General features: G+C 40.7%; 5 protein-coding genes across 5 annotated transcripts; 3 read left to right on the top strand and 2 right to left on the bottom strand.

Moving 5' to 3' along the window:
- Window positions 1-381: 381 nt before the first annotated feature.
- On the bottom strand, window positions 382-1,500 carry N7479_009446 (uncharacterized protein; the record flags this gene model as incomplete). Its single annotated transcript, XM_057257139.1, is given in 6 exon segments — window positions 382-686; window positions 731-740; window positions 757-904; window positions 920-1,025; window positions 1,065-1,217; window positions 1,389-1,500. The coding sequence occupies 6 exon segments, from the start codon at window positions 1,498-1,500 to the stop codon at window positions 382-384; spliced, it is 834 nt and encodes a 277-aa protein (XP_057104597.1).
- A 3,445-nt stretch (window positions 1,501-4,945) lies between these two features.
- N7479_009445 (uncharacterized protein) lies at window positions 4,946-5,498 on the bottom strand (the record flags this gene model as incomplete). Its single annotated transcript, XM_057257138.1, has 2 exons — window positions 4,946-5,280; window positions 5,483-5,498. 2 exons carry the CDS (start codon window positions 5,496-5,498, stop codon window positions 4,946-4,948), a joined length of 351 nt encoding a protein of 116 aa, XP_057104596.1.
- Window positions 5,499-8,431: 2,933 nt separating this feature from the next.
- N7479_009444 (uncharacterized protein) lies at window positions 8,432-9,053 on the top strand (the record flags this gene model as incomplete). The annotated part of the gene is made up of 3 exons (XM_057257137.1): window positions 8,432-8,491; window positions 8,671-8,806; window positions 8,851-9,053. The coding sequence occupies 3 exons, from the start codon at window positions 8,432-8,434 to the stop codon at window positions 9,051-9,053; spliced, it is 399 nt and encodes a 132-aa protein (XP_057104595.1).
- A 96-nt stretch (window positions 9,054-9,149) lies between these two features.
- On the top strand, window positions 9,150-10,937 carry N7479_009443 (uncharacterized protein; the record flags this gene model as incomplete). The annotated part of the gene is made up of 3 exons (XM_057257136.1): window positions 9,150-9,183; window positions 9,211-9,283; window positions 10,592-10,937. 3 exons carry the CDS (start codon window positions 9,150-9,152, stop codon window positions 10,935-10,937), a joined length of 453 nt encoding a protein of 150 aa, XP_057104594.1.
- A 3,508-nt stretch (window positions 10,938-14,445) lies between these two features.
- N7479_009442 (uncharacterized protein) lies at window positions 14,446-17,908 on the top strand (the record flags this gene model as incomplete). The annotated part of the gene is given in 19 exon segments (XM_057257135.1): window positions 14,446-14,570; window positions 14,687-14,852; window positions 14,931-14,954; window positions 15,044-15,108; window positions 15,127-15,362; window positions 15,427-15,560; window positions 15,644-15,666; window positions 15,756-15,778; window positions 15,817-15,952; window positions 15,985-16,083; window positions 16,146-16,191; window positions 16,220-16,567; window positions 16,616-16,763; window positions 16,881-17,066; window positions 17,090-17,100; window positions 17,270-17,505; window positions 17,516-17,574; window positions 17,586-17,708; window positions 17,772-17,908. Coding segments are annotated over 19 exon segments (2,325 nt in total), but the record flags the coding sequence as incomplete, so codon positions are not given.
- Between the last annotated feature and the right edge of the window lie 2,639 nt (window positions 17,909-20,547).

Genomic DNA, 20,547 nt, shown 5'->3' with positions numbered 1-20,547 from the left:
GTTTATATATTTTTCATCGATCCAGAATTTGCTTTTGTCTTAGTGGTGATCCAAAAGAAAATCTCGGAATAACAGATAGAGGAGCCTGACTGGCGTATCGAAATTGTTTGGTACACTGAGCACCGAGTGGAGCTGGTCTAATCGACATTTGACATCATCTGACTCTATATCTATTAGGTGGCTAAGGGAGTTGATCGAGAGCGGAGTGGCAAGAATAATGATCACCCCAACTATCTCCTTGAACTCTTCGAGTAATTTCTGTGACTCTGTTTTATTCTGGCCAGTGAGAAGTTGCTTTAGCACGGGAATATATATACTGTCCATCTTGGACATATAGGTTGATTGGTCTGTCAATATCGCTTCAAGTCGCTTTTAAGGGTTCTATTTTGCATCACCGATAAAACGACATAGGGTAGCAGCTGCAATAAATAGAGGGACGGCCCTATCAACCAATTCCTTAGTAGCTGCGTCTCCGGGCCAGTCTGGTGGAAACGAGCGCCTCTGTTTCAGGCGCACGAACTGATCCTCAAAATACAAGGATATATCATACTCTATCACTGGCTTTTCGATCTTATATAGGACCAAATCCTGATAGGCATCGATGATCCCTTCGAAGCCCAGCCTGATCGGCAACTCAGGTCTGCTTGTCAATAAAAACCGTAGCTGCACGGAAGTTGACTTTCGAACTTATGGTAAGAGCCGGAGAATAATCCCTATATCATCTTCTAACTCGCATTCATCTAGAGCATCAATCACGATCACTCTTCTTGTGGTCTCTTCGCGCTGCTCAATTCCAGATAGTAGATCCAGTAGAAGCTTTTCAAATTGTTCTCTTAACACCTTTTCCGAAATATTAGGGTCATCGTCAATTGCCTTTTGAACTCGAGGCAGCATTTGAGGTATACTGATAACCAGTTACTTAGTCAATGTTGGGAAAAGCTTTTTTACTGTTCCTCTGTCCTCTTCACCTCTCCGAAAGAAGAAGCTGGCCCCGAGAAGCTCCTGCTCTTGAAGACGGCTTACAACTGTTTAGGAGATTGTTGATTTTCCTGTCCCTACTATACCGTTCAACCAGAATATACATTTTCCGTGTGGCGATTTTGCCCACTCGTCGATTTCTCGAAGCAGGTCAATCCGGGTCCCCGGGAGACATTCACTATATTGATTGTCGTAGGAATCGAATACTGCTTGTTTTACAGTCTGTAGTTTGCTAAGGTCTATCTTTTTGTAGATCGAATTGGTAGATCTCCTAAGTCAGTGTTAGAGTTAGCCTTTGATATAAATAATTAAGAGATCGGATTATAGTCCGGAGCCTACATTTAGTCAACCTGTAAGGACAAAGCAAATATTGTTTTGTACCACTCAAGCTCTATAATAGCAGAATCTACCTCCGACCGTACGAGCGGCTATTTCAAGGCTCGAAGGCCCTATTTCCTTATCCGTCTTTGCGTCGTTTTCGGATTGATTTTCTCTTTTAAATTTATAAGTGCTGAAGAGCATTTAGCAATATTGTCGACTAGGTCTTACGTAGCAGTAAGTTCATTACCATCAGATCCACGGATCAGCTTATCGAGAGATTGAAGAACTTAGGCAAGGGCGGCGATCTTCTCTTAGAAGCGCTGAATATCCTGCGTTGCGTTCTTAACGTTATTGAGATATTTTCCATATATTTACACGATACCTCCGGTTAACTGGATAACTGCGATCACACTTACTGCACCCGAAAGAGGATCTATGGTTAACAAGCCTTCCACGGTATTAATAATATCAAAAGTCAAAAGTAATACATCGCAAAGGATAAAGGCAAAAGAGAGCTTATACCCCTCAAAGAGGGGAAGGCGTCAAAGTGAGGCTAAGAGCAAAACTGTACCCTGATTGGCGCTTACCCGATCGATTAAGTCACGTGACTACCACAAGGGGTCGTTTATTTCTACCTAAGTAGAAACCCTTACAACCATTGGCTACGCTAGGTATAACTCAGTTCAAAATAGCATTCAATAGAATATTACGAATAAGGGACACTTAAGAGAGTAGGAAGATCGGTCTAGGGGCCTATGAGTGTGTATTAGGGACTTGTTCTAGACCAAGACACCCCGGAATAATTTCCAGAGGCCCACTATCGGCTTCCATTGAATTCCACTGAAGTCTCGTACGTATTGTATAATCTTACGAACACGATAAAATACCATACTCAGGGCATCTTACAGTATTCCTCAATTTAATACGGCCCGCTCATTGATTAATCTACGCTAATACCTTGGCGGTGGGGCCAGAAAAGAGTGTCGAACAGTGTATCTGTTAAGCCGATTTCGAGAACGACTGTATTGATCTAGTTAGACATAATACTTCGTTTTTGGGATAATAGAGGGGCATTGTGTAAGGCATTCTATACTTATAATAGCGTGTGAATTATATATATCAAGCTAATAAAAGTGATAGAACTAGATTATAAATCTAAATCTATACAAAGCTACCACTTATTCCAATAGGGGGTCTTCCTATTGATTTCTTATCTCTCCCACCCACTTAATAATATCACCGACAAAGCGGCGTGCAATACCTACCGCAATTCCTTCTTAAACAAAAAATTCCGGATTTTAATCCTCGTGAATCTGCTCAAGGTCCAGACCGTTAGCGAGCGTGATATCACAAGCCAACTGGAATTGAGCCCTCAAATTTGCATCAATAACATTTGTTTCTTACCAGGCGCTGTATTCCTTCACAGCCACATCCCGTGGGCCATCAATTGTGAGAAGAATAAATCTATACTGTTTCTGATAGGAAGACATTTCGGATTGTGGGATACAATCAACTGCTGCTGGTTGTATAGAAGATTGTCCTCCCATAAAATTGATATTAATAGGTAGGTAGTTTCCGGGAGTGAGCGATTTGTTGTTCTTAGACTGTGAATACTCTATCTTCTGCTGTTCTTCCATATATAACTCTTCCCGAACAGCATCGGGAACATCATCTTAGCACTCTAAAACACCCCCAGCATCAATATACGCAATCAGGCGTTTCAAATGATACGTTCTCAATTGGTAGTGTTTCTTTCCATAAGGATCCTGCCAGCAATACGGCCCAAGATAGCAGGATAGTAAAGGACAACGCATTAAGCTATAGACAGCCCGCCAGATAGACTGCTCTCCAGATATATACTCTTCAGCATCAAGTTGTGCATCACGCTCGCTAAGCATTCTCTTCGTCACTGAAGACTTCCCTCGTTTTTCACCCCTACCTACTGCACCCCTAGAAAGATTATCGTCCTCTGTATAGTTGAAAGTAATAATTACCCTCAGTTCCTTACCTCGAGTGTAAAGTTTACCCCAAGTAATTAGTTACTCCTCCACTGCAGTCCAATCAATATCAAGGGATTGAAACCAGAATTTTTCGTTCTTATATTTGCGATCGTTGACCGACATAACTACAAGCGTACCATCCGATCTCACCCTTCGGCTACGTGGGATCCGCTCTTAAAGCACGTTCTCCAACTTAGGCCTCAGGACCGAAGGCCAATAGGCACTTAGTGTCAGGGTCACATTCTTTATCGTGTCCTCCCACCGGAACCGGTTGTTCACCTTCACTTTCCACTCGATTGTATACCGAATAAAGGTCGGTAGAAACTCGTTATCTGATCTACTTGCTTCCCACTCACCGACTTAAAGAAGTCTTGGTGTTTCTTACGGGGCGCAGATCGAGGCTACGGGACTGCCCTAGGGATAGCGATCCGGGGTAGGGCTGAACTCAAAATACGAGTGTAGTGTCTCGTTATAGTATCCTGGAGTGGGGGCGTATTGTGAATCCTAGTCCGAGAGATCGGGGGTATAGGGCTGAGCGCTATCACGGTCACAGAATAAGCCATTAATCATAGTGAACGGTTCCTGTTCAATTCAACGTTAGCACGGTTTGGCTTCCAGGTTCAACAGGCGGTGGGTTCGATGATTGAGGGCTGCAAGTTGATAGAGAGTCGATAATAAACGCATTGTAATAAAGACCCCACCAGTTCCTTTCTTTTTCAATCTGCGTATTTTCGTTCGCTATCCGCTTGGATCTACCGTGGGGGTTTAGATAAATATTGGAATGCAAGCTAGAGAGGTGGCCAGACAACCGACTGTATTGTTTGACTTGTTTGCAATCAGTTGGTTCTAGAAAACAAAATCGTCCGTACAGCACGTTACGGAATCTATTTTTATTCGTTTATTTACGCCTATATAAGAATACCGCCGCATAGTGGGTCAGGAGTAGTCTAGCCTAAACCGGTATAGTGCAATGCAAGATAAGGTTTCGAAAAGTTTTAAAGAGAGTAAACAAGTGAAGCTGATTTCGAGCGGCCCTGTACAGCTCCTACAAAACTAAGGGGTTGCTATGTTTCAGAATACTTTGGTTACGCGACACTGTTTCGGCTCGCAACAACTACCGACCCCGCGCAGGTCTAAGACTCCTTTTCAGCACCGGAACAAATTCCCAAAAAAAGTGTGTCGCAAAGAGCTGCAGGCTAATTGTAGCTATAGCATATAAAAACAACCCACCGTATACTTCGTATCTGCATATTATTCTCCAATCTCTAGCAAGATAAAACAAGAATGGCCTTCACTATATTCCTACTTTTTGCTGGTCTCTATATACGCGCCGCCTTAGGTGGCGGTCTCAAAGTTATCGATTACGATCGCCAATACGTGATATAGTCTGATAATAACCATAGATGTATAGGATACTCGGTGTCTTTTGGTCTCCTTAATAGGGATGACTGTTCAGGTAAGGGGTGTTTCTATAGATATTTTATCGGTATTAACGAAGAGCTAGATCTAAGCAATGTTATATATAGTGTTCGTAAGGAATACTCTAACCTAAAAGTGGATATATATAGCTCGGAAAACGGCCAGCCTGTTGTATAGATACAGGTAAACGATAATAGAGATATCAAATTCCTCAACCGAGGGGGAGATCAGGCAGGATGTACATTATACAATGGATTGAAGGTTAGCAGCTCGTGTATTGCTTCTAGTATACCTTTATCGTTACCCACTTCCTCAGCAGGAACATCCTCAGCGGGGATATCCTCAGCAGGAATATCCTCAGCAGGGACATCCTCGGTAGGAATATCCTCAGCAGCAACATCCTCAGCAGGAATATCCTCAGCGGGGATATCCTCAGTAGGAATATCCCCAGCAGGGATATCGACTTCCTCAGTATCGAATAGGTCGGTATCGACTTTATTAACTTTATCGGTGTCTTCTCCGTTGTCTACGATAGTACAATCAGGTCCGGTCTCTAGCTGCCCTAGGTATAAATAAGAGAAACAGTAAAATATTAGGGACGATATAAGGCAGTTGTGTCTTTCTTACTATAGCAGATAGGTTTCTTTGGGTGTGGTTTTTCCCTTGCGGGTTTTCTATATCACTAGCGTAAATACGAAAGAGACTCCGCTATTATTCACTATAAAAATCCTATTTATACAAAAGTAGCTAGACAAAAATAGCACTTTTCTCAAATAACATGTTTTAGAGATACACCGTAAAAATTCATCAATAAGGAGATATTAAACCGCTTCGGTCCGAGTGAATACGTAAAGTAGAAAATGGCTGCCGATAACAGGGCCTTCGGAGTAGGTATTTGACCTACGGCTGTTAAAGCGTACTAAAGCCCTAGGCACCGATCGATATAAGCTATATAAGTAGGCTGGTGAACTTCCAAGGGTATATTATATCCTTCGTTGCTTACGTTTATTCTCGGTTATTTAAGCACAACACTTGTCTTCTATTATCTATAGCTTATCAGGTAGGTCGATTCAGCCGTTTGAGGCTCCTTTAGGTCAAGTCTTTTCTTTAAGGTTTTCACTAGATTCGTGGGTAGGTAGGATAAAATGATTCTTCTAACAGACATTGGGGGTGCCTAGGTATTAGGAAATTCGCTTGGTTTAAAGTGGAGAGTGTTTCCTAGCCAATTATACTTAATAAACACTTTCTTTTACTGCGTTGATAAAAAAGATAAATAAATTAATCGGTTTATTTATTGTTTTCAACAATTTTATAGTTAGATTTCTAAGACAATCAATTGTTTCTTATCGGCTATAAATCTTCTCTTACCCATTGACCTTTATACTTTACTAGCATTGATTGGCCTTCTCACGCTCGTTGACAACTCTTAGAACGCTATTAATTATTCTATCCTTATTATTCTGTAACACTAGTATCGTCGTTAACAATATACGTTCGGTCGACTCCCAATAACCGTTTTATCGTATCGTTTATCAATATAATACCTCACTCTAAAAAATATTTACACTAGCTTTTTGCCCAGTCAATATATATCACCTCTTCTTTCTGTTACCTACACTTATATCTATATTTTAATTTGTGTTATTAAAACTGATTGACGAGGCTATCTCCTAGGACTAGTAGATCGGGTTTTAGTCTCTTAATCGCAGGGTATATATTTTATTGCCTCTCTCCAGTGTCTCGATACTATAATTCTGCCCAGCTATATAATTATATAAACTTTCCGCTGGGGGCGCAAAGAACGGCCGAAAAGAATAATAAACTGATTAATTCGTTTATATATAATTAATATAAACACAGTGAAAAAAGTTTAGTGTCCGTTAAATACTGTTAGCTATACTATACCCTCCGCCCCAAATAACGCGTATTTCCTAATATCTAGGCACCGCCCGGAACAGTCTTTTTTTTACGTTAACCGATAATAAATTTATTTACCCGGCTGCTTGAGATCAGGTATATACACTGATAAATATTTCGATCAATATAAAGGGTTGCTGGTGCTAAAGGTATACTATAGTAACGTTGCAGTCACGTAAAAGGTATAGCGGGTAACGTATCAATAACGTTGAAAGAACGGTTGTATTTACCTTACCGCACCTATTTAATAACCGCAAATAACACCGGTGAATACCCTTCTAGTCTTACGGGGGCCGCCTTGTAAGTTCAATATATAAAAGACTAATTTTCGTGGTCTTTTCGCGTTCTATGATTGATGACTCCCCTTCGTATAATAAAATTTGTATTTATTGAGCCCTTTCCTATTAGTAGACCTAAGTTTTATAAGAGTCCCCGCTATCTATATTTTCTATATAGGTTTCTCTTCTCCTAAATACCCCTATATATTAAGGTAATCCGCTCAATAGCCGCTATTAAGGCCACTAGGTCTAAGGAAGTCACTTCGAAAATAAAATTGATATAGCAAAAACAATACCGTCGCAAAATAAGTCTGATAAAAAAGGTATACGAATATAGTAGGATATACAGCGCAGATATATACGTAGGTATTCGTATACGGGAGACCGGTTAGGTGTATATCTTATCGGCGGATACTTCGGGCTTTTGGGCTTTTCTTACTTCGCAATTGGTATATAAACTATATAGTATTATCTACCAGGCGGAGCGCTAACTTACCAGAGCTCTTATTACCCGACTCCGACTGTGATAACAGATCGTGACTTAGAGAAAACCAGGGAGGAGACGGTTTTTAGGGAGCAACGATAGGCACTTTATAACGCAGCTGCTGTATACTAGAGTATACAAGTGTATTTCAATCCTTATTGCAGTATGTTTTCGCCTATAGATATTATTGTGAAAAATAGTTGTTACTTTTCCTTTCACCCTCTTACTTACTATATTAAGAAGTATATCAGAGGCTGTGCTAAGCCAAATACCACAGTTGTCCACAATATCATTTTGAGCTTTATAAATAAAGCAGGAAGAGGCTCGAAGCTTAACCGGGAAGAGCCGCCAGATTGGGGTAGGGAAAGGAAGATAAGCCGCCCTGCAATAGACTATATTATAAGAGATATACACCTTAGAGTAACAACGGTTCTAAGCAGCGATATAGGTGCCTAAGAAATAAACGTGGTAATACTGAACGAGTTGTTGCTTCCGGTATAAATATTAGTTATCCTACTGGTGAGGATTACTATCCTAGGAGTATAAAGCACCGTGGTTTCCTTACAATAGTTGAAAAATATATAATATCTAAGTCCTAACTAACAATAGAAATCACGATCTTTTACGCTATTGCAGTGGGGTGCTTACTGACAATACTCTTTCTTATTCGTATAGCCCCCTCCTTTCTGAATCTACTCAGAATTTTGTTGTTCCTTATTACGAAACACTTAATATATCTATACTTATAGGGTCGCTATAGGCTGATTGCTCCTTGCACTCGAGCAGATACCTTATTATATCTCGCGTACGCTGTAACAAATATTTTTCTTGTTACCTTCAAGACTCCGTCAACAACAATAGCAAGAGACCGCGCCGGAACCCTTTCAGTGATCAATATAAGTTTCTTGTTCTTGGCACACTATCTGGGATTCCTTACAAACGCTATAGGTGTTTCTTTGATAGTGTGCAAGCGTATCTATCGGGCTGTAGGTTAGATAACTGGTATTCTTCTTGGTTTATATATTATTATAGCAATGATAACTGATCGGAAGAGCTGGATACTTCGCGAGAAGCCTAACCTCTTCGTATTAATTGTTTGTCGTCGCTCTCGCTTAACCTACCCTATCAGATTAGTAGTGCTAATCCTTCTTAGGGCTCTGTGATTATAGCCGCGATTTTATTGTTATCTTTCCCTTTTATTCGCCGTTTCCTTTACGAGCCATTCCTTTAACTGCACTAAGCCCTAGCTACAGCTTATATATATTCTGTATAGCGGTATCTACTATCCGGTACTCTGCTGCCCCGGCTGTATATTTATATTCCGCTTGGCACAATACTACTTATATTGCTGGTCGAACTTTTCCTTTTTATCTTTAGGAACGGTGTCTTCCCCCTACGTCCCTATTCTCGTACCTCTATTAGATATAATCGGGTGCAATAAACACCGATACAGAGCAAAGAGGTAACACCGCTGAAAGTAAGGATTGCACTTATAAGGCCCCTATATATCGAGGTAGGCCAATATATAAGCCTCTGGATACCCGCGGTAAGCCTATTCTCCTAGGCCCAGACACACCCGTTTATAGTGATATCTTGGTCGCCAGAAAAGTAGGATATCCTAGAGCTTTTTGTTTAACCTCGAAGAGGGCTCACTGAGACTATTTACTATCGTATAGCCCTAGATAGCTATACTTCCTTAACAGTATTTGTTAACGGGCCGTATAGAGTCAGTAAATCTGTAGACTATTACGAATGCGTCTTAGTAATTACGACCGATTTCGGTATAGTAGGTATTATATCTTATCTTAAAAAGCTCCTATACGGGTACAACACTTGTACGTTATATATACGCCGGGTATATTTCGTGTAGGAGGTCCAAATATTAGGTAAGTTCGGCCTCCACGTTCAGAGAGCTAACCAGCGATACTGAATTTCTTAGATATTGCTGTTGCAGCCTAACCGCTACTGAACAGCTTGTTAAGCGATAATATCTTGGATAATAGCTATATAGGTTTACTGTTCTTGTTTGACTATACTCGCACTGATAATGTGATATAGATACTCGAAATATCCTTTTTTGTGGTATCAAACCAGATAATAGAATATAGTAAGCTGTTTGGCTAGTATCGCCGCGCGACAGTTTTTAATAGAAAGCCTCGATATAATAAAATTATATCAGAAGAGGCTTCCGGGCGAAATATAAAACGGCTGCCAAACACTTATAAAGACCGCGGTGAGGTTCTGGTTATAGGTAAGTCTATCACCTTAAATAACAAACCAGACGCTAACTTCCTAGTATCCGTATCGTATAAAGTACGAGACCGTTTGAGAGAATTAGTTCGTAAACACCTCGAACAGAGAGTAAGGTTGTATAAGACGGAGTTTCAACCTTTATAACGAGAAGGGATCAATCTATTAAGTAGGGCGGGTAGGGTCAGCGAAATAACTAATTGGCTACAGATTAAATAGAATTCACCGCCCTCCAGAAACAAGTTTAACTATTGCACCCGATCTGTTCTTCACCGTCACCGTAAACCGATTCAGTGTATTCCCCGGCCCGAGGAACAGCGTATACTCTATACTTCTGTGATCTGTTCTTGTTTATTCCAGTCACGGTACAATTCAGGATTTGTAAATAGGGTGTACTCTATTTCCTAATCGGCTTCTATTCTAATTCTCACGGTTTCTCAGAAAGCGATTCCGTTCTGACTATAACCTTGCTATTGCGTTGACGAGTATTTTTATTAGGGTATAGCGACCGGCAAAATCTACTTCAACGATCCCCCTTTTTTTTGTCGGGTTGGGAAAACTGTGGCTATAAGACAAAAATCGTGGTTAAATAATTTAATTAATTGCCGTTTAGGTTACGACACCTTTTTAGGGTCGTAACCAAAACGGCTCCCAGTTATTACCTTTTAAGATACGCCTTTTGGGGGCGCTAGAAACCCCTGTGTGCTATTGTTTAATTTATTTTCTGGCTATTCGCTTTCTTCCTTTATTTATCCAGCTATCCCGAATTCAGTGTCTGTTCCTCTTTACACTTTACTTAACAGACCACGAGGTAATTCTTCTACTATCTAGACGTTCCCCCTTTAAGCCCACTGTTGCGAGAAGTTAACTATTAATTTCTTAGTGTCGCCGACTAGTACACGAATAATAGTATTATTTGACCCAGACACTTTAGTCTCTTATAGTGCCCCTGGACCCGATATTTCTGATAATAACCTTATTGATTGGGATACCTGGCTTACACCAGAGGCACTCTACGATAAAAAATATCTGGCTACTTCACAATACAGCTTTATCAATATAGGAGACTGTACTGAGCGTCAGTATTTACTAAAATATACCCCTCAGCTTTATTCAAACGGGCCAGAAGTCCCTCTGCTATCAGATAGGAGCTTACAGTTAACGCAGTCCACAGACAGTAACAAAGAGACAATAACAATAGGTCTCCAAACTTTAAGTCCAGGTGTATATACCTTTACGAAACGTAGAAACACAGAAATCCAACCTATCGTGATCAACGAAAAAGAATAACTCGAGTATTTAAAGCCCAGTGAAGACAATTTCAGTGCTTTCAGCCTTGAAAATCACCACTAGAGAAGAGCCCTCACTTCACCAGATCTCAAGCTTCTGAAATTATAAGAGATCGAAAGGGAAACCTTTTATAAATATAAGCCAGTCGATAACCGGACCTAGGCAGCTGAGTACGTTGACTGTATTCAAACAATATATCAGATTGCAACTAGCGAGACTATAAGCGCAAAATAAGCTCGAGACATCGAAGACTGCGGTGATAGCTTGATCACAATTATACGATCCGACGGCCCGATTGCCTCGTTTAAGTCTCTTTTACTTAACTGTCACTTATATACCTTACCTTGTGTTGACTTAACTTCGTCCCTAACGGTATACGTGTTATATCTGAGGTACCTGAACTCGCTTATTTGTTCAGTTTTGAAGTTAGACGATATAAATCGCCGTCTTACCCAGATTTAGATCTATATTTATTTCGAAAATTATATCAATAATTTGAAGGAAAGTGAGAATAACGGTATTCCGCTTAACCGACAACAGAGGGTAATCCCTACGATCGCTAGAGATTCTATCTTACAGGCTGTTTATAGGAACCAATTCGTGCCCCAAAAAACAGATCGCGACTATTTAAGTGATCAATACCGCTGGGGCGAGCGTTAGTGGAAAGCTGCTACTTATATAGGACTTAGTGTGATTTTACTAGCCAGTGAAGACTTGGTAAATCAAATATACGCTTATTTATACCCTATAGAATAGTTGTATTGCTGACTTTGAAATAGAGGTAGAAGAACAGCTTTTTAGAACAAAATAGTAGATACGTTGGCTATTTATATTCTCAATCGCTACCTAGCTCTAACCAGTCTTTATCGATCGTTTGAGTCTATAGTAGTAGACCTTATACTTAGAGGTGATAGCGGCTTTTCCTAGGACTAGCTAAATATTATCTAAGAGGCGCCTGTGGAGAATAAAGCAACTTTATATAAGCTAGAAAGATAGGTAGTTCCTAACCTCAAGTCTCTGTCTAGAATTGCTTCTTCCTACCTGATCTTTCTCCAAAGATTCTAAGGCTATAATTATATCTAGTAGGTGTTGAGTCAAATATATTATTTCACAATACTATCGTCTCTCTCTTACTCTTAGGCCGCAGGGAACCGTGCTCTAGAGGGAGGGGCCTTTTCTAAGTCGCAATTACTGACTCAGATTTATCTCTAAATAACCCCCTAAGCTAACGTTATTAGATTATACTCTACAACCAATCCTTATTTTCTCGATGCGCGCGCTGGCTGGTGGTTGCGGATAGCACCACCTTCTCGGTCCCTGTCCTTTAAGTTCTTCAATAAATTCGTGATAAAGATCGTAGTCTATTGGAGGATTTCGGTCGGCTGTAGCCTCCCGACGGGCCGGTTATAAGTCAATCACGTAGCCACTATAAGTCAATCACGCAGTATATATAAAGTCCCTTATATAGTAGCCACGTCTTATTTTAGGAATAGCGCCTTATACCTATCTCAATTTTTAGACGATATTCTGAGCCTACAATCTCCACTTATAACTGGTAATTATTGGTTTTGTACCGTGATATTCTGAAGAGTTAGGACCTAGCCGCCGTTTAAGGATTTATTGGGGAAAATATAGCACTTCTAGGTTCTTAGTTTCTTCTGTACTTAAGATTAGAGCTTTACCGACAGCTCTTTGCTGAAGCACACGAGCTGATATATTGTATTGTCTGGATACAAGCTTGATATATTTACTGAGAGCCTTTCCGATATAATTGAAAGTTACCGGTATATAATAGAACCTTTGAAAACTATAAGTAAGCCAATACTCACAATTCCTTGAAAGATATCGTTTCCTACTATCTCTCGTAGGAATAGAATATCCTTATAGAGACTAAAACAGACCGAGTAAGAAGTATTAACTCTCCTACCAATCGACTTTCTTTGCGGATAAGCGGTTGCTGATAAATGTTAGTTTTATATTCGTCTACTCGTAATATATTGGCTTAGGTATATCTTTCAAAGATTCAATAGACTTTGCTGTCGAGAGGGCGGAAAGGAACCTAAAGGTATCCGAGTCGATAGGCCAACGATCCACGTTATCTACTCCCACTATTCTATTATCTTTTATATACTTCTGTATGATTTCTATAGTAATAGAAGCGAGAGTTTTGATATATATATTCTGTGCTTGACCCGGTGGACGTTCCATATATATCTCTAAGCTGGCTATAGGGGGTTAGAATAATCATTACGAAGGAGGCAATTACCACTTACCGATCTTGATAACGCTATCTAGGCCGAGAAGAATATTCCGGTATATCAGAGACTGGTGTTCTAATCCAGTTTCATTGAGGTAATATAAACCATCCAAAATCTGCACTGTCGTAAGCTTAAAATACTTGAAGTGTTAAGAGCTATATACCTACCAAGTTATACAAGCTAATTCCGCCTCCGTAGGATAGAGAGACCGATACCCTATAAGCTGCTCCAAAGTAAGCTGGAGGTCGTTGACGAGAGTGTATATATATCCTTTATTTACGAAGTACTCTCGGGCCGTCAATATATTATTGTAGTCAAGGATATTATATAGCCGTCGTATTTTAGCTACGTCCCCTTTGGTGTACTCCCGAATAGCTACTACCTGGGACGGACGGGAACAGCGAGCTGCAATAAACACCTCACCTACTAGATTATACCTAAGTGTCCGACGATAAGTGTCCTAGGGTGATTCCTCCCTCACGATCAACCCGCGAGATATACCTTCCTCGCACACCTGAGGTAAGCTAAAGAGTTTAGGGCCTCCACTTATAACCTTTCGTGTATATTCGCTCCGGGGAGACGTTTTTATCTTTTTTAAGTTAGAATTACTGTCCAATTGGGTGGGTGTATCAAACTGGTGTGGCTGTTTACTTAAGGGTGTCTCTCGTGATAGGTTATTCGTAAGCCGTTCTTAGTAGCTCTTGAAGTTAATCGCCGTGCAGTGCTTATCTTATTTCGATATATTTGGGCTAGATCAAGATATACGGAAAGGAAATAAGGTAGAAACGTATAGCACTTGAAGGCGAAGAGGCCTATTTATAATACAATTGTATCAATGGAAGTAAATTTGTTTTAAGGGCCACCCCCAGCTTTTGCAGTTATATTGGTCACTAGGACGCTGAATTAGCTAGGTAGACCCTTTCTTCTGTAAGGCTAAGACCAGTTAAATATAAATAACCGATACTCTACTGCTACGTATATTCTGCCTCACCAGCACTATAGACGAGTCTATATATATAGATCCTGAGCTGTAGATTGTAACAGAAAGGTGTCGGACTTACTAAGGAACAGCTAAGGTTAATATTAGCCAGATTACCCCCCACCTATCTATTTCGCAATATATAAACACAAAAAATATAGAAAGACTCTGTGAGGTATTTAACAAAGAAGGTTGTCGAAGACTCGATATATATAACCACGTAAGCGCTGTTATATTAAGAGAGTATCTCTATAAGGCTCTTTAAGTAGGGCGAGTAAACGCCGCTGATATAATAACTGATCAACCGAGCCGCTACCTACACCTCTATTTCTCCACTGGTTCTATACAGTGCCTTTATAGTCAACATCGATTAAAGGCCGGAGAACACTATTTACCGTCGATCGACTAATAGTGGACTGTTAACTTATATTTGGATAGTAAGCCAGAAATCCACTATATACTTTCCTGCAGTTTTGATAACCCCAAGATATTAGTCCCGATCTTTAAACAAGCCTTATCGATAAATATTCTAACGAGAGAGTTCTAAGCGATAGTGAGATTTACCTAAAAGTTCGGCAATATCGATATAAAGCAAATTCACACTTCGAAAATCGATGGTTAGCGCGGCTGTCAGATAACAAAGCTAGACGGCTTCGCGGACTTAAGTCTTATCCGAGCGTCCGAGCTGCTTTTGACTCGTTACTCGGCTTACCCTCCTTGATGATATATAGAATATAAATCGGATCTCTTCCGCAGGCTCTAGCTATTTACTGCGATAAGGTAAGGTCGTCTGACTCTTAAAAAAATATAGATACTGATTACGTTCGCAGGAGATAGTTTACGCGCTGACTAGGCTATAGGAATACTAGTCTTCACTCGTAGGACACGATCGTGCTAAGATACTCAAAGTTAACCCTTATACGGTGGAAATATTGTAACTCCTAGCACCTAGAGTCTCCTCGAAGGATAGAACCACCGTGAAAGGTCTTATACACAGTGGCGAAGTCTTTTTAAACTTCACAGTATCCGAGCGGACCTCAATTTGGAAGCGATTAAAGAGGACAGAGGGTATAATTCTATCCCTATATACGTTTTTTAAAGATCTCTGGTACCTAGAATTATACGCGAACTGTATTAAACGGCTTATTATACCTTCTAGGTTATTCCCTACGATTAGAGGCGCTACGCGTACAGCCTTCTTGTCTTTTGATTCCACCTATACGCAGTTCTTAATACAAATATCCGAAACTAGGTTTCGATCTTACTCGCACTCCTAGGGGGACCCAGCGGAACTTAGATATCGATAACTATAGCTCTATACTATACGTCACTACCCGAAGTTATCCAAAAAGCCTTAGAAGAAAAGTCCTACGGCGAAGCCTAATTGTAAGGTGGTGGAGCCTATAATACTGTATAAGATAGCTATACTCGTAAAGAGACTTAGGTTTCAGTCGCTATAAATTGAGCAGCTTATTCAGCAGTCGCTAGATCGGTAAATTGCGAAAGATACTCTTTTAAGAGCCCGTCGACTAGATCGTTATCGGTACAATAGGGAAGAAATTGAATCTCTGATTAATAAAGTCACCGAGTGCTTCTTAAGGGCCGTCCTTCTTGACTATAAGCTTCCAGTACAATTTATTAGTGGGAGGGAATTCAAGAAGGAATCTCGATATAGATATCCGCAAACCGAAGCCTAACTGTAAGATTGTCAATTCCTTTTTATCGACTAACTCTATGGTGATTCCCTCCAAAGGGAACGAAAAGCTACTTCTACTTTAGTAAGGAGGAGTTTCTACTTTACCTTCTTCAGTAAGCTGTCAATACCCCGTAAAAACAACGACACAGCGGGTAGATCTCTAACTCCAGACTTACCAATATCCCCGCTTTTTATTCCGAGCAATAGTTCGCCGTAAGATATAGGAGAACGGGTTGGGTCTACGGGTACAGGAGCCGGGCAGGATAGCAACTTAGAGCGGTAACGTTTGAAAGATACACGCCGAGGGAGACGTCAGCAGAAGTAAGCGAAAAAGCTATAGAGGTAACAGCAACGACAGCAGCGAAGACACCGATTATCATATACCGACCGTTATTATAGCAAGGAAACCGCGCGTATTGATTCGGAAGGTAGCCGGATAGGAGAGGTAGTGGAACCAGTATCCAAGATAGAATTTAGGTTCGTTGGAAGTAGGGGTATAATAAGTCAAAATAAGCAGGGTCGTCTTTATATAGAACCAGCCGAAGCCGATAAACTGGAGTACAGCGAGATTATTAAGGGGGGTTATAGTTTCGGCGACGGTAAAGAATCAGAAGATAGTTACGCTGGATTTAGGTTTGTTCCCTCGAGACCTCCCTCGCCTTCTGTTGGGTCAAGGTATACCTCCACGGAACTACAAGTATCAACGGTCTCGCACGACCAACTGTCCTTAATATAACCCCTACAGTCACCAGGAGAGTTTCGTTTGATATCTATAGCCTCTCTACCACTACACCCAGATATAAATTCGTATAAGAGGCAACAACACCCCCTCGCCGCTAGATTTGAAGATCACGACTCTATAGCACCAATAGGCAAGGAAAACAAAATCCTCTGTCTTACTGATACCGAGGATAAGCAGCCGCGGGGAGGGGGCGAGGAAAATATAGCTAGGGGAGAATCTTCGATAGATATCAATATAGAAGAGCACGCAGGCGAATAAGAGAATAAAGCGGCAGAAACAGCAGCGCAGCTTTCTTTATCGGAAGAAGTTGAAAAAGCACTGGCAATTTTAGAAGGACGTAGGGCATCGGAGATAATATCGGGCCCCTCTAGGATTGTGGGCACTAAAAGTGCGGCGCTGCGAGAGATCGCTAAATTCAAACTATATAACCGCACGCAACGGCGCCAACAAACCCGTAAGTTATCTATTCCGCCACAGGGAACTCTGGAGTAGGATATAAACGCACTGTTACGAACGGCTGATCAGGAACAGACAGCAAGACCTAGTACTCAAATTGATTTCCTCGAAGCACAGTATTATCCTTTGTTAGAGATAAATAAAGAGCAGAGTTTATAGCCCGTAGCTAGTTAAGTTGACCTAACTCAGGACCAGCAATAGGCACCGGAAGAAAGATCAGGCTCAGTCGATCAAAACTCAGAACACTATAGAATAAGGAATATCCGATCGGAACAGGAAGAACGGTCGTCTAAGTCTGTACCACTAGACGCTTCGCCGGAGGTCTATATTATAGCCGATACTACGCAGAAGGACACTCTAGTAGAGCGCCCCTCTTCGTCACTACAACGAGAGTCTCCTGCGCAGACTGATACGCGCACACCAATAGAAATAGCTAGGTCAGATAAGTTACCCGAGGAATAAGACGAGTCTCGTGAGCGAGGAGAAGGAGCCAGCGATACAGCCAAGTATTCTGCAGTGACAATTAAGTTCCGTGTATATAATAAACACGGCGACTGGAATCGCTTAGTCCACCAAATAGTGGTCGATCTATCTGACCCCTCTCCTGTTAGGCGAATAGCGTCCAAAAACGCGCGAGAACGTTAGGCAACGTTTTATAACCAGAATCTACGGTAGGTCCCACCGGGGTAGTGCTTTGATACAGCGATTGAGGATAGCACGAACACGATATTTATAACATTCGGCGACGATCTGGTTGTGAGTGAAGAGGCGGTGAATTCGATCGCACGAGTAATTGAACCCGGTAGTGATAATAATCGGCCGATAAAACGCCGGTATTAGGCGATAATAATACACTTAAGATCTAGATCAAAATACTTGTGTCCTATATAGACCGTAGTCAGAAGACCGAGGACCCTTATAGTCACTGAGCCAGGGTGGCCGCCAGTTAATAGCTATAAAGCCTACCTAGACTAGGAGCCGTGGACGTACGTCCAAAGTGGGTCTACGTCCACTTAGTGCCTAAAACCAAAGCCTTCCCACCACAGCTTCCTAACCACGGACCTATATCTCCAGACTCAAAGCCCGCCTGGACGCAGATCTACAGATCTATTATATAACTAGCCTTAAGGCAGTAGATTTGTGTCTTTGTCGGCCTAGGGACAATATAGGCCAGAAAACACTCTTCCTCTATCTATAGAAGCCCCCCCAAATGCAGAATACTACACAAGAAGCGCTATATCCAGCTTTTTAGTTAAATCTATCGTAAAGCTTATCTAGCCTCAATTTCTTGGTAAACGTCCCTAAGGGGGGCTCTTAAACCCTCCAGTTTGATACTAAAGGTAAGACTGTAATAGGCGAGCCTCTTACACCAAGATAAATCTTAACCTCTACCCTAGATACCCCTTTTCTAGCTAGTAAATAACGTAGGTAGCGGGGCTGGGCGTTCCAGTGGGGTGAAGGAGACCACAAAAGAAAGATTCGTAGGCCTTGCTCTAGTACGCTGAGTCAGTGTTCTGGATCAATTATATTGAGGTAGTATATAGATGATATATTTCTTATTAGCCACTGATCAATTATTTAAACTTATACTGCTTACTTCTTCCGATACTCCTATATATAGTGCTGCCTCGAGTTTAATTGATAACACCGACGAAATATCTCGTTATAATTCAACTACGGCCAGAGTAAGTACGCTTTCCTTTCCTCTAGAGGCGTTATCTAAAAACACCCAGTGACTTTATCTCCCCCCTTGTATACCTAGAGGTTAGCCCTAACGGGAAGAAATTCGCTGCGCCCAGCGGGATAATCTAAAGCCTCCGGGGTCGTTACAAAAGGTCGCCCGAAATAATTTATATAGTTAACGACGATATTAAGGATATCTTTGGCTATATCCTTCAGTACCTTTACAGTAGGGATTACTCTGTCCTTATTCCAGCAGCCGATAAATCGAGTTATACTTTATACGAAGATAAAATCGATATTGTAACGCAGGATCTACTTCCCTTAAAAGAAAATTATTTTGCGAGTTATAAAGATATCTAGGTAAAGACCGACAATTCGATATCTTTGCTATATTGTGGAGATAGAAACCACCTGTGCAAATATCCTAAGACACTGCTGGTGTATACTCGTTTGTATGACTTCGCTACTAGATATAGATTGGACCAACTTCGAAATATAAGTTTGAATAAGCTTTACTGGACTCTCTCGGAATATCCGTTAGATTCAGAACAAGCGGACACAATCGTCGAGCTTTTACGGGTTACCAATAGAATAGGCACTATCTATACGCTAATAATTCACTATATATCATTGCACCTAAAGACTTTTATACGTTGTTCCAGTTTTCTCTCGTTCTTAGAAGAAAACTATTATATCAGCTTCCACTTGTTCAATCTCTTATATGATTCCCTGTGAGCCTTTATTCTCCTTTAGTCCTGTTCTTCAATTTCTCCTGCAGGCCTATTTATTACTTCGTATTTCAAGACAATATAAATCAGCCCCCTGGAAGCTGATTATTAGCTAGATAGAGGATCTGGACTCTTTTAAGGAAGATCTGTACTTGATCTCAGTTTATAAAGCCCTGTATCAATTCAAATTTTTTGAAGAGATATTAAGTTACAAAGTCTTTCGCGCCTTCTAGAGGTTCCTTTTAGTTCTGAACTGGCGTTAGAAGGTAGAGACCCTATTCAAAATCTAGAACCAGCACGCTTTCGGGGTATATAGTAGGGAAGACCACGGTTTCAGCGCTATATACTGTTGGTTACCTTTCAAAGTAGAAAACAATATTATTGCTTAGCCAGAAGACTTCTGAGATAGGATCTACGATCAATCTATTTATATCTGAATTACACCCGAATATACAAGCAAAAATAATTATCTACGCTCTTAATAGTAAGATAACGTAACTTACCAGTTATTCGCCATATATATCTAGTGACTCACCAGTATATCCTCGAAATATATCTAGACTTAAGCACCGGGACAATAGGAATATTATATCACCAGTAACTTCTGTCCCGACTAACTATATTATTAAATAACCTTAAATCTCGATTATACCCCGAAGCTTATATAAAAGTTCACGGGTAGGCCTTAAGAGAAACTCTTAGTGGTCAACTGTACGATACAATTCAATGATAGCACCTAAGGCGGAAATAGACAAAGTTAAGGGCCTACAGTCGATATTTAAGATCTCTTCTATAATAGTGATTTATCCGTGTGATAAGATACACGAAAAGTTAATAGGTATACAGAGATAAGTAAAAGAGGAAGGCAGTCGAATTCATTATAACCTATTAATCAAAAGGTTAAAACAACTACAATAGGATTTTATTCCGGTGACTCTAAATAATCGGGACAAATAAGGTACGCTTTAGTGAAATAGTCACTAGGTATAGCTCCGCCAAGTGTGTCCAAGTAGAGAAATAAAGAAATAGCGCAAGGCCCTTAAAGATCGGAAGAGTAGAATCTGACGC

The sequence above is a fragment of the Penicillium vulpinum genome (assembly GCF_028829585.1).
Source record: "Penicillium vulpinum strain IBT 29486 chromosome Unknown utg000004l_segment0_segment0, whole genome shotgun sequence".
In the NCBI taxonomy this organism is placed as follows: domain Eukaryota; kingdom Fungi; phylum Ascomycota; class Eurotiomycetes; order Eurotiales; family Aspergillaceae; genus Penicillium; species Penicillium vulpinum.
The sequence above is the reverse complement of the archived record's forward strand: the minus strand, read 5'-3'. Positions and strand labels throughout refer to the sequence as shown.